Source organism: Megalops cyprinoides, chromosome 5, assembly GCF_013368585.1.
Source record: "Megalops cyprinoides isolate fMegCyp1 chromosome 5, fMegCyp1.pri, whole genome shotgun sequence".
Classification (NCBI taxonomy): domain Eukaryota; kingdom Metazoa; phylum Chordata; class Actinopteri; order Elopiformes; family Megalopidae; genus Megalops; species Megalops cyprinoides.
Window position 1 is genome coordinate 8759407 of NC_050587.1, and position 12210 is coordinate 8771616.

The following is a 12210-nucleotide window of genomic DNA, read 5'->3' on the forward strand; positions in this document are numbered from 1 at the left end:
TAGGAACACCTTTTGACACTCTCTTCAGCTGTTCCCAAAACAAATGGTAAGCTTTTTGAAATCTGTGTTTGATGTTGTGGTCTTTAAATCCATACACTGACAAAGGACTACAAGAAAAAAAAAAACATTCTACCATGGGGTCTGCTCCATAATTCACCAGCACAGCAAAAATCTCTTAAGCAAGTAATTTATTTAAATCAAATGCTTCACTGTATATGCTGGTCATACTTTCCTGCCATTGCTGATTACATTTATTACAACCAATTACATTAATTACTCTAGTTTGCCCCAACTGGAATATTTTTTAAATAATATTCAATCAATCAGAGCAATCATGCCTCAGTGCCCTTTACAGAATATTAACAAAATATTAAGTACAGGGATGTTAATACATGTCATTCTTTTCTTGAACAAAAGGCATTACTTATTAACAATATTGCTTGCTTCTGAAGATTAAAGTACAGATTTTTTTTATTGTAATGTGTTTTATTTTTATATGTATTATATCGTTTGTTTAATGAGAGAGAGGCTAATTAAATTCTCATTGCAGCTTGATCTTAGGTTTGTGGGAATTTCCCAAATAAGCCTTTGAACTGTATGTACTTATTAATGTACACTCATATGTTAATCTTTCATAAATCTGTATCTTTCATAAAACTGTATGATTCATGAATTTTTAAATGTACAAATCCTATGTGCTTATTATTTATAATTACTAGAAAGTCTAAACGTGGTGCTTTGGTTGATGCAATATTTTTCTCCCTGCCTGATACAACACAGGGAAGAGAGCAGTCAAGGTTAGGATATTGTCGTAACCAATAAAGGAAGACATTAACCAACTGCAACACCCCCCCCCACCACCACCACCATTTCCACTCTCCCTCCTGTAGGCGATGCTGAGAGATGCAAGCTCCTAGAAGACGCTGTGTGTTGGATTGATATTGGTGGAAGGAGTGAAGATCTTTCAGGAGGTGAAAAAGGCATCATCTGAGGAGGGAAGGAAGTGGGAGCAGAGGTTGCCATCATGGGTACACCTCTAAGGAGGAAACCCCCAGCTTCAGAGTAAGTATGTCTATTTTTCCTCGTACATTGCGTATCGTCCTAAGGTTGCCATGGTGATGGTAGCCTAGCAGAGGCTTTGGCTGCCATAGTGATGGCTCCTGCAGGGAGCAGAGATGCTGCTGAATATTTCAGCTCTTCAGTAGTATTTGGCACCAATTACATATATATGGGTACTCTTCTCATATTTTTTATTAATGAGAACATTATTCAGTTACCATCAATGTATAATCAAGATTTCTGCAAATGCATTTCTGTGCTAGCTTTGCTAGCACTGGGACACAGACTGCTTCATGCTTCACATGCTTTCAGCTGTTCAGACAGGAGGAAAAGATGCTACAGTAGGGTGTTGTCTACTGATTCAGCAGAACATGCTGTAGCCATTTTTCAGATTGTGAATTTCTTATACAAAAATGAGACATTCTTTATTAGCAGGTGTGCTGTGTTTTATTGGGTCAGTGACTCAAGTAGAGTATGCCACACCTTTGATGCGCCAACACACATGCATGTATGTGCGTGTGGACACACAAGGACACGCTCACTCACACACACACACACGCACGCACACACACACACACACACACATACACACACACACATGCTAAACACTAAACACACATGCTAAAACAATTGGGGACATTGCTCAGTATTCCTTTAAGGGACTGTGTGGGCAACATTACACTTTACTGTGTGCCCTGCAGATTCCACAAGGTTATAAGTGTGTTGGATACTGTCAAGTATTTCTTCATTGTAGTCTGTGATGATTCAGGGTGCATGCACTTTAGAAGAGGGCAATTCATATTGCAATGTGGGCCTAGGGTAGTATGCCGCTTTCTTCCCCTAATTGGAGTGGGTTAATACCTATCATGTTTGTCATGCTTGAATGCATACTCTAACAGCTGTTACATATGTTCCTGTGTATAGAATAAAGATAGGTTAACTATGAGAGATGTGTTCAAAGAATAAAGATGAATCATTTTTGAAATGCAAAATCATCAATCTGTGTCAACTCTTCAACTAATAAGGCTTGCAGTTAGCATATCATTTGACTGTGTGCAGGGCCACTATGCTTCAGGAACACTATAGTTAAGTCATTCATAAATAGAGAGAACAGAGAGAATTTCATTCTTCATTTTAACTGTTTATTTTACTCAGGAGGCAAGGAAACCAAGTCTTAGCTAAGTATCTTCTTTTCATACAGTTCACAAAATATAAGATTTTATATGGAATTTTGTTGATGAATATGTGTCTGCGCAGAGTTCATCCTTAGGTTTATTAATGTGTTATGATTTCAGTTAGGCAATTTATTACAGCTGGAAATATAATTTAACTCAACATTTTATTGTCTTTGTGTAAAGTGAAAAATTAGACACAGGTAACACCCTTGCTGAGACCAAAACAGACCGCAGTAGGCCACTACATGTAAATTGTAATATGTCAGTGCTGTTTACCACATGTTTATCCCTTTCTTTAACCCTATTCCAACGTTTAATGTATTGCAAATGCTTGACATTTGTACAAATAGAATTTTATCCTGTCAACCTTAATGCCATCGATTCCAATAACTGCAAATAAGTATTTTGTTTCTTTTGAATTCACCCAGCTGTTAATGGGCAATACTGATATACTGACCTTGACGTATTACCTCTAGTCCTTTGGGAATTATTTCATAGCCTAAAATTAATTGTGTTGTGCACCTTCTCTTTATTCATGGTTAAATGCTTAAATAAAGAGAATTTAGCATTACCTTTTAACTTTGCCAGGGTAAATGGTAAAAAGGGTACTGTAGTGTAGGTAGTGTGTGACAATATTCTAGTTCTATAATTTTGATTTGTGAGGATTTTTACATGGATAATGGCACAGATTGAATCATTTTGTCCTGTATTCTGCTAACTAGGAGCTACTCATGATTTTAAAAACAAATAATGCAAATGTTCCTGTTGTAGAAAATATATTAAGGAAAAACATACAGTTGGATGGCAGAGTAATATTTTCAGCTAGATAATGTTAACATACAGACATGATTCTGCCTCTCTTAATGTCTCTGCATTAGCAGTGCATAGCACTGTCACAGTTCTGTTGAACGACAATATCTGCATTGAAATCCTACTTGTCCATTGTATGTGAATTCAACACGGCATATTAGTTACATATGAGTTAACTTTTTTGCACGCCTCACTTTCAGATTTCAGGATTCAGACTTTACTCACTGGTTCCAACCTCTCCTAATGACTACTAGCAGTGAGTCCACAATAGGGTCCACAATATTTTACAGTACCCCAGTTATCCTGCCAGCGTACTGTCCTGTCTGCTACTGTTTGGGTGGTCAAACAGCAGCATCCAGACCTCCACCACTCAGTTCTGAAATAGCTTTTATCCCAGAGTGAGTTTTTTAAATTGAGCCACTTGAGTGTCTTACGGACCCTTTTACCCTATTTATCCTGGCATTGGCACTCTACCAGCGCATTATACAGTCCCACCCATTAATTATGGTACTCACTATTTGCACTGATTATTTTGTTGTGTGTAGCATGTGCTATGTTCCTATGCTCTTTCGGAGCTTTTACAAAGAAATCCAATGTATCTATTTCAATTACTACTGATACCACTCTGTCAGCACTTTAACTAGTCTTATCTATTAATTGCAAAACTGTCTGTCTGCAGTGATCATTTATTGATTGTATTGTGTGTGTATTTCATGTTGCATTCTTTTGTTTGTTGGCAGCTTTTACTAAGACTTCCAGTGCATGTAGTTTAAAGACCTACAAAATAAATTTGAAGTTGAAATTATTTTTAGCATAACTGGGATTGCAGTGCGGAGGTATGCAGCTTCCAGGTCTTCCGGGGAGAGGCGTACATCATAAGTTGCCACTTTGTCCAGCTGTAAGCGCTGGATACACTGTCAAAGCCATACTATCTAAGTGAGGCCTGGGGTCACTCATGCCTCACCCTCTTTGAGCTGCTTCTTGTCTCTACCATATTTTCCATCATCTCAGAGTGCAGGTTGTAACATTTTCCTAGTTTGATCTCTAGTTCGGTAGATAGCTGGCAAAGTATTCAGAGACCATTTCTGTACTGATTGCAGTACTGTTACAGTACAGTACTATTTTGTAGAATGACATTACTGTTCTGGGGTAACTGTGTTCATGGTACTATAACAGCTGTTTCACAGTACTGTACCCTGTCTGGAGCAAGCTAGCTACCATTTAAATTTTAGGGAATGTTGTCAAATGGGTGACTGAATTGTTATGTCAATCTTCACTTTCAGACGATTAAAATGCAATGTTTCTAATTGAATCCCAGCTGTATCATCAGACCTGGAGTCCACTGTGACAGAACAAATTCACAATGTTTTGCTGGGGGTAGGGGCAGGTATGTCAACAAGGGTTGCTTGTCACACCACTCTCTGTGATTCATCAGGCACCTAGAAGTGGCTTGGATGACATCAGTGGAGTAGTGGAGTATCCTCCAATGAGTGCAGGCCCACTCCATTGAAATGCACGGTGTGATTTGCGTGAGAAATATCCATTGGCTGCTTGCAGGTGTATTGTTGTTACAAATGATTACCACTATGGCACACTATTCCACCTTTTTCTGCGTGCATAGCTTATAGAGAGATAACCGACTTAAGTGTCAAGTCAGAATGTGTACATCTTGGACATAAATGAAACACACTCATATCAGGAAAAACACCCTCATCACCCTCATTTTGGGGAAACCCCACAGCAAACAGCATCTCCCACAAGGGAACTCAAGTTAGTGATAACAGATGTGTGCAGATCTTCTGGGAAGTGCTAATTAGGGTTACATATGCGTTTCTCAAGTCAACGCCTACGTGAATACAGCTCTGTGTGATATGGTTAACTATGTGATTACAATACAACACTTACAGTGCTGTGTGATATAGTTAACTATGTAATTACAATACAACACTTACAGCACTGTGTGCTATAGTTAACTATGTGGATACAAACCTTTGTTCTATGTTTAATTCAGTGAACATAACACTGTGGACAGAACATTGTTGATTCAGCCTATAGGGCTGTAAAAACATTGTGAACATTGATTTTTTTAAAAATTATTATAGTACACTTACAGAATTTCAGAACATATTAGCGCTTGTTTTGTACCTTTTGAGGATTCTTTTACATGACTGAGACATTAAGACATTTATTTTATTTTAGACCCGTCAAACTCTTTAGTAAACCTAGATATAGATCAGCATATCAGACAAATGGCTAGCCATATTAAAGGTAATTTTAACTTCTTCCCATGAAGGCAAACAACTCAGTTGAACCAGCAATTTATTGTTTCAGCTCTGAGAGCTTTGACTAGGCCCTTCTAATGTAAGTGCTTTAGCTGTGACTACCGTATGACTTATTGAGGCATTTGGGGACATTTTGGCATGCACTGTTTTGATTGGCATTGTTAAATAAGTGCTCCCCCATACCTTGCAAGTAAACAGGAAAATCAGCATAACACCAGTATTTAAATTAAACATTGCCAGTTTGAAAATTGATTTCAGTTCAGATTCATGCAGTTCTTACATGGAGATACATAAGTCACAAATGACCATGACCACCTTTACAACATACCCTGAGTCCCCTGGCATTAAACTCATTGGAGCACAGTCTACAACCATTATGCAAATATGAGTGACGAAGGACAGTGTCCATATACATGGGAAACACGTGACCTCTCGAAGGTTCTTGCACGGTTATACTCTTTCATAGGTAAGGTCAGCAAAAACTAGGACACAATTGTTCAAGCCCTGAGCTGTCCTCAGATGATTACCGCAATGTAGGTGAATCAACTATGAATGGGTAGTGCAACATTTTTATACTAAGTAGTATTTCTGAATTTTACCTTGTGTATTCTATTAGTCAAAGAGTGACTAGCTACTGTACATGCCACCTGATCCATACTGTCCCACCTTAAAACCTGTAGTTTGTTTTAGATGTTTCAGACTATATACTCTCATTATTGCTTCAGGTGATACACTTTCTCTGTTTGTCCTGTTCTGCATCAGTTTTCATGATAGCATATGGCTTAAAAATAGAGGGATGGTAATGCTTGCTACATTAATATCAAGGTTATGATTGTATATGACTATCTTCAAATAGGAAATATGTGACTATACTAATAACTCGCTAGTTTGCAGTAATTATTCTAAAATAGCAAGAAGCATATTGAGCAAGAATAGTCTGTGACAGACTTGTTGTCTATTTCATTTACCCATGACATAGTCTCCCATGGTTTCTATTCCTTCATCATGCACACAGTTGTGTACAGATGGGTGATTCATTAACCATACAGTGGCAACAGAATTCCACTATGATGCATCATTTTGACCCAAAAAGAAGTGAAATAGAAGTTGATGTTGCCCAACTGTTTTTTTTTATTATTAATTCTCATCCAAAAGAGTTAAATTCATAATTTATTCATATTTTCCATGTATCCTTAAATTTAAAACTCTACTCATAGTATTTATGGAAAACTAACACCTAATAAACAAAAACTGAAGTCAATTAAATGTTTAGAGAAAACTTACCTTGCTCAGATATGCAACTGTACACTAAGCCAAACTGACCTGTGTAATTAAATATGTGTACAAGTAAAGCATAATTTTACTGTCAAAACCACTGTAAGGCCTCCATTGCTGATGAAAGCATCTGTTTCTTATCCTTGTGGCTTCCTCCTCTGAGAAAAACTATAAATAGTGCATTTAAAAATATGAAAAATACATATTTAGAGCAAAGGTCTTGCAATGACAAATAGTCACTGTGCATGGAGAGTACGTTTGATCGTGCATGATTAATATTCTAGTAACCATATGCATAAAACTTTAAACTTCATGTTGTTATGTTTACAGCTCTGTAGCTGGAAAGTTTGGATAAAGTGCAATTATCCAAAATGACTCCCTTGACATGCTCTGCGGCTTGTGTATCTTTAGCATGGCACCACGCAATATGTCTTTTCTGGCTTGGCTCTTAGTAGACATCCATTTTAGAATGTGTTTTGTTCAGAGAGAGCTGCACTAAGACCACTATAGTTCAGAAGGTGGAAAGAATATTAGGCAGTATGCATTCACTCTGCTGAATGAAAATTAATCCCACTTCTACTGTGAATCTACATTGGTCTTTTAGAATACAACCATGGACAGTCATCTGTGTGTAACATTATATAGTTCAGTGAAGTTTCTCTCTCTCTGGAATTGTAATAGTGGTCATACACAGCAGCATAGGCCTGACAGCTTAGGTAATGTGTGCCCTCTGAATTCAAACACAGTATGACCTTTGAGGTATGCTCTACTAAAATGTAAAAGAAACATTGTCGAGTGGTGTGTTGCTTTTGCTTGGCAACTTGTCAAAGCAGAGGAAAAATTGATATGTCCTACAACATGGCTGCCATGGTCTTATAAATTTGAAGCATGGTTTTTATAGTGGAATTATGTGTTGGGAAATCAAAATTCTTGCAAAGTCTCAGATAGCCACTTAATATCAAAATAATACAAACAAATATTGTGAGTAAATATTGTGCCAAGGTACCGGCATTAGTCGGCTTATCGAGTATTCACACTGACAGACATATTTCACTGAAAATAAAGCTGGGTTTATACTCAGCAAGTACTTCATTACATCATTTTGCATTGCTTGGTACAAATCTTGGCCATGCTGTAAGCTCTTTACAGATCTCTTTACGGTAGTAAGAAGCAAGGAAGTAAGTGTTAGCAGGAAGACTCAGGGTTGTAGTAGGGTATCTTCTGTGGAGGTTCAGGATTCTTGTGAAATCTTCCGAGGAAACAGGAACCTGGTAAAGATCCTCTTTAGTAATTGAATTCTGTGGGAGACCCTTACCCGGATTCTGGTCCTAAGCAGGATTTTAACCAGGATTCTGTTAACATTATCAAACAGGATTTTTTTTAATTTACTACCATTACTTCTACTACTACTACTTCTACTGCTACTACTAAAATAATAATAATAATAATAATAATAATAATAATATGAAAAAGAATCATTTGAGTCATAAGAAATAACTTAAACAGTTAGACTCTGCAGGTACTTGGATACCTAATGGTATACGAGGAACAGATACTTAACAAATTAGGTGTACTGTAGCTATGCTATTCTTATAACTGTATTAATGTACATCATGATGATAATTTTCTGTTTTTGTTTTGTTTTTTGCCTTGGTTATTTTTGTCAGTTTTAACTCAGTAGTTTACACATCCTCCTCCCAGCTGTCCATGAATCCATGAATGAGGGAAATTAGTTCAGTGGGCATGTAGTTTCGATGTTGTGAACTTTGTTATCTCCACGGGAATTAGCTAGTTCAGTTAGTCAGTAGTTTAGGCTTCCCTCTTTAAACTGGTTGCTCATCCACTCGCAACTGGACAAGGCATTTACTGGGTGTCTCTGTGCTGAGGCAAAAGCCTAATTTTTCAGCTGCGTTTATGGATGTCCATCAAGGAAGGCCAGCAGGGGAGACACTGTTACATCATTATCCCATATGTGCATCTCATCCCATCAATTACATGTGGAGGTTTTACTTCAGGGTATGTGCTGGAATGGTGCACACCTGTCAGGTATATTGTATTGAATTTATGTGTTCAGCAGGTGCATATTTGTGGTTTCAACCTTGTTTTTGATACTGGCTCTTGTTTGTGTGTGGATGGTGTCCTTGTTCGTGTGACATTTCAGGTCATTCTGTTGAATGCATGCTGTGTTTCATTTTGGGAGTCACTTAAGATAAGATAGGATAGGATCTGCTGGTTGTCAAAAATGTAAAATGTATGTCGCTGTAGATACAAGTGTCTGCTAACTGACAATATGTAAACATAAATGATAGTGTTATTGTACATGATTTGTATTGTGAAAGTTTTGATGAATGGGGGGCAGGCAGGTGAAGCCTGGCCAAATAAAGAAAAGAATTCCTTTAACAGTACAGGCAGGAGAGAATGAGGACTAAGAAGGGCTTTTATGTTTTGGCAAAAGTCCAGACAAAGGTCTTGAAGTTGCCAAAATTTAGACAAAAACTCTCCCTTTCCTTCCTATTTTTCCTTTATCTAGAGTGTTTATCATACAATGGGGATTATAAATAACACAATGCACTAAAATATTTATCCTTTATTATTTGTAGACAGCACAAATTGAGTCCAAGTCCATGGTTTTGTTAGCTTGTTAGCTGGCTTTCATGTGATAAAAAATACCACCCCAGATATTAAACTAAGAAACTCCGACTATTCAAAACTTATCACCCCCATCTCCTCTTCATATCTCACCAATTTAATTGAAGAGCCATGTGTCGTTTCAGAGATTCTTCATCATCCTTTCGCAATCATTGCAATTTCTGGAGAAAATCCTTTGAGTATGACGATTTGTTACATCAGTATTTGGGGTCAATGGCAGAAAAAATAGGATTCCATCATCTAAATCAATGAAATTCACTGAGTTCCAACCTCTCCATTCTGCTTAGGAATAGATATTGCATGGTTTCCTGCATTCTCTGCTATGGCAGACATCCTCAGGATCTGCACTGTCATGCAAAGCACCATGAAACAAAGACTTGAGATGGCCCAGTAGGGATTCAAAAGCGATCAGTTTTTTGCAACATTGCCACTGGCCACTGTGGTTTCAGACTCCTGTATTTGATTTTGCAGAATGACCAAACTATGATGAGAAGAATATGATTGTAAAAATACTCAGACTCATGTATCAGCATATTTTTATTTGAATACCCAATGATTTTGTTCCAAATTTGGAGTACCCAGTTTTATCATAGAGATGCTACTTATCTCTACAATCTCTAACAATCCAGGAGAACACAGGCAATCACATGCTTTCCTCAGAAACACATGATGACAAATGCTGCTTCACACTGCGGTCCCCTACCATGCAAGTACAGACATGAGTCAGAAGAGGACCTGTAATGTGTAGCTTTATACAGGCAGACTGGGGGCACCCAGCTGAACAGCAGGTGGTTGCTGGTGTGTAATGAGACGGACATTCACTGACCGATATGCCCACTCTTATCCTTGGGAGAACAAAGCCAGTTTGATCCAGTGCTGCGGGTTCTTGGTCATCACTGGCGGATGGCACAGATGGGATCAAACCTGTGCCACACAGCTCAGCTTGCATTCAAGCAAATGCCTTGAACCACTGAGCTACTCAGAAGCCCGTGGGCACCTCTCTTAAAATAGGTACTCCAACATGAAGAAAAAGAGGCTGCTTTGATGAAACCTTCCATTTCTGGAAAACCTTAAATTAGTATAGTTTTTTAAAGCATGGGTTCAGATTATATCATTCAGTTTCATTTCTAGGATGTCATTTTTGTTCCCCATTGTAATGTTACTTGAATTTTCCCATGTGCCTTTTATATTCCTCCTCATGTATCTTGTGCTTATAATTTAGCATGATCATCCTTGGTATGTCCAGGATGGATTGGAAAAAAGAGTGTCCCCAAACATAGATAATGGTTGTTCATAGTTATTGACGCCAGTTACACACAAAGAAGTGTGTATGCATGATATGTCTTTGGGGAACCAGTGGCAGAGCACAAATATACCCATTTGTTTCCATGTCCTTCCAACTGTTCTTGGCTGGGGACACAAATGTTAACCAAATTTTCCACTGAGGAGCTTAAAGTTAGCCAAGGGTCCTTTTGCAACAGCTAAGGTCAATAGCTAATGGACCATTCGCATCCAATGAGTTTCTAAATAATGCTACATGTATGCATTAATGATAGACCAGAACCAGAACCTGAGAGGAATATACTTACAAAATTCACAGAAAAAGGCAGTAGTATCTTATCTATTTGAGAGAACCAAAAACATTTGGTTTTCTGGTTGACACAGCATTTTACCACTTTTTATAAGTCCTTTATTGGGATCAGATCTATTTATTGTGATATCACGTCCTTGTTGTTACAGTCAATTGAATTTTGTCAATGCTAATTAGCAAATGCTGCCACATACCATTTTCCCTCTCTTGGAAGATAAAGCTTTCTACTGTTATTTCCACTGCACTTAGGAATAATGTAAAATTCTGTCTCTGGAAAGTCAGGGTATTTTCCACCCTGTAACAATCATCAGGATCTTGTCAAGATCTGATCTAAGGTACTGCCAGTATCTTACAGTATGTGGTCATAAAATGAACTCATGCTTCCTGGTATTGTCAAGCTTTAAAACCTGGAAATTTCTCAGTATTGTCAGGGTTTAGTGGTGAAAGCATCTCTGTAATGTAAGAGTGTGGCATAGCGGTTTAATTACTGCACTTGCAATCATAAAGTAGCTACATTAAACCTAGGCAAAATCAAATTATGAAAAGTGAATACACTGTGAAAATTAAACTGTAGTCTTGTCACTTGAATGTAGCTGCATTGTGAGTATGTCAGTGAAGGATCTGAGGAGGATCCTTTAAAATTATATTAAGATATTGAATGATCCAGAGGATATAGTGTAGAGTCTGACAGGATTTTATCAGAGACCTATCTAAGCTTGTCAGGATCCTATAGGATCTTTAAAGATCTTATACCATCTTTGTTAAGATCCTGCAGGATCCTCACAGATCCTTTCAGGATCTACTTAAATCCTAACTGATGATATTACGAAGATCTTACAAAATGTCCTACTAGGATTCTACCACAAGATACCTATCTGGGTGTTGAGTTATTAGCCATTATATCTGTTTGAGTGATGGGTAAAGTTTTGGACTTAAAACTGTATTTTTATGTAGGTGTTTTCTGTTCATTTAATTCCATAGGCAGGAGAATGAGGGAGTCAGTGTAGCATAAGGAGGAGAGTCCCCACTGGAGTACTGCTGCTGTACCCTTTGGCAAGGTACAGAACCCAGAATCGCCTCTGTAAATATCCAGCAGTATACATGGATAAAATGTAAAAATTGTAACCTATCCAAGTCACCCTGGATAAGAACATCTGTTAAATAGCAATTGCAATGTAATGTAATGAATGTTTAGCATAAGGGCTACTTTATTATATACAATACAAAAAATGAGTCTACACAGGATCCATGTAGCTGAATGTGTGTGTTGCAATGAATGAATTTGTTCAGTTTAATCTGGCTCGTGTCTCTTGGTATGTTCCAATATGACTTAATATTGCACCATCATAGCTAGGAGTCTCTAAGAAAC

At 37.7% G+C, this 12210-nt stretch overlaps 1 protein-coding gene across 2 annotated transcripts in view; it reads left to right on the forward strand.

Moving 5' to 3' along the window:
- Positions 1 to 908: 908 nt before the first annotated feature.
- Positions 909 to 12210, forward strand: part of LOC118777402 (A-kinase anchor protein 2) — a 120435-nt gene continuing 109133 nt past the window's right edge. For both annotated transcript variants that reach the window (XM_036528248.1, XM_036528249.1), the window contains exon 1: positions 909 to 1062. In XM_036528248.1, the coding sequence (XP_036384141.1) occupies positions 1025 to 1062 (38 nt within the window). In that variant the 5' untranslated portion in view covers positions 909 to 1024. The remainder of the gene's footprint in view (positions 1063 to 12210) is intronic.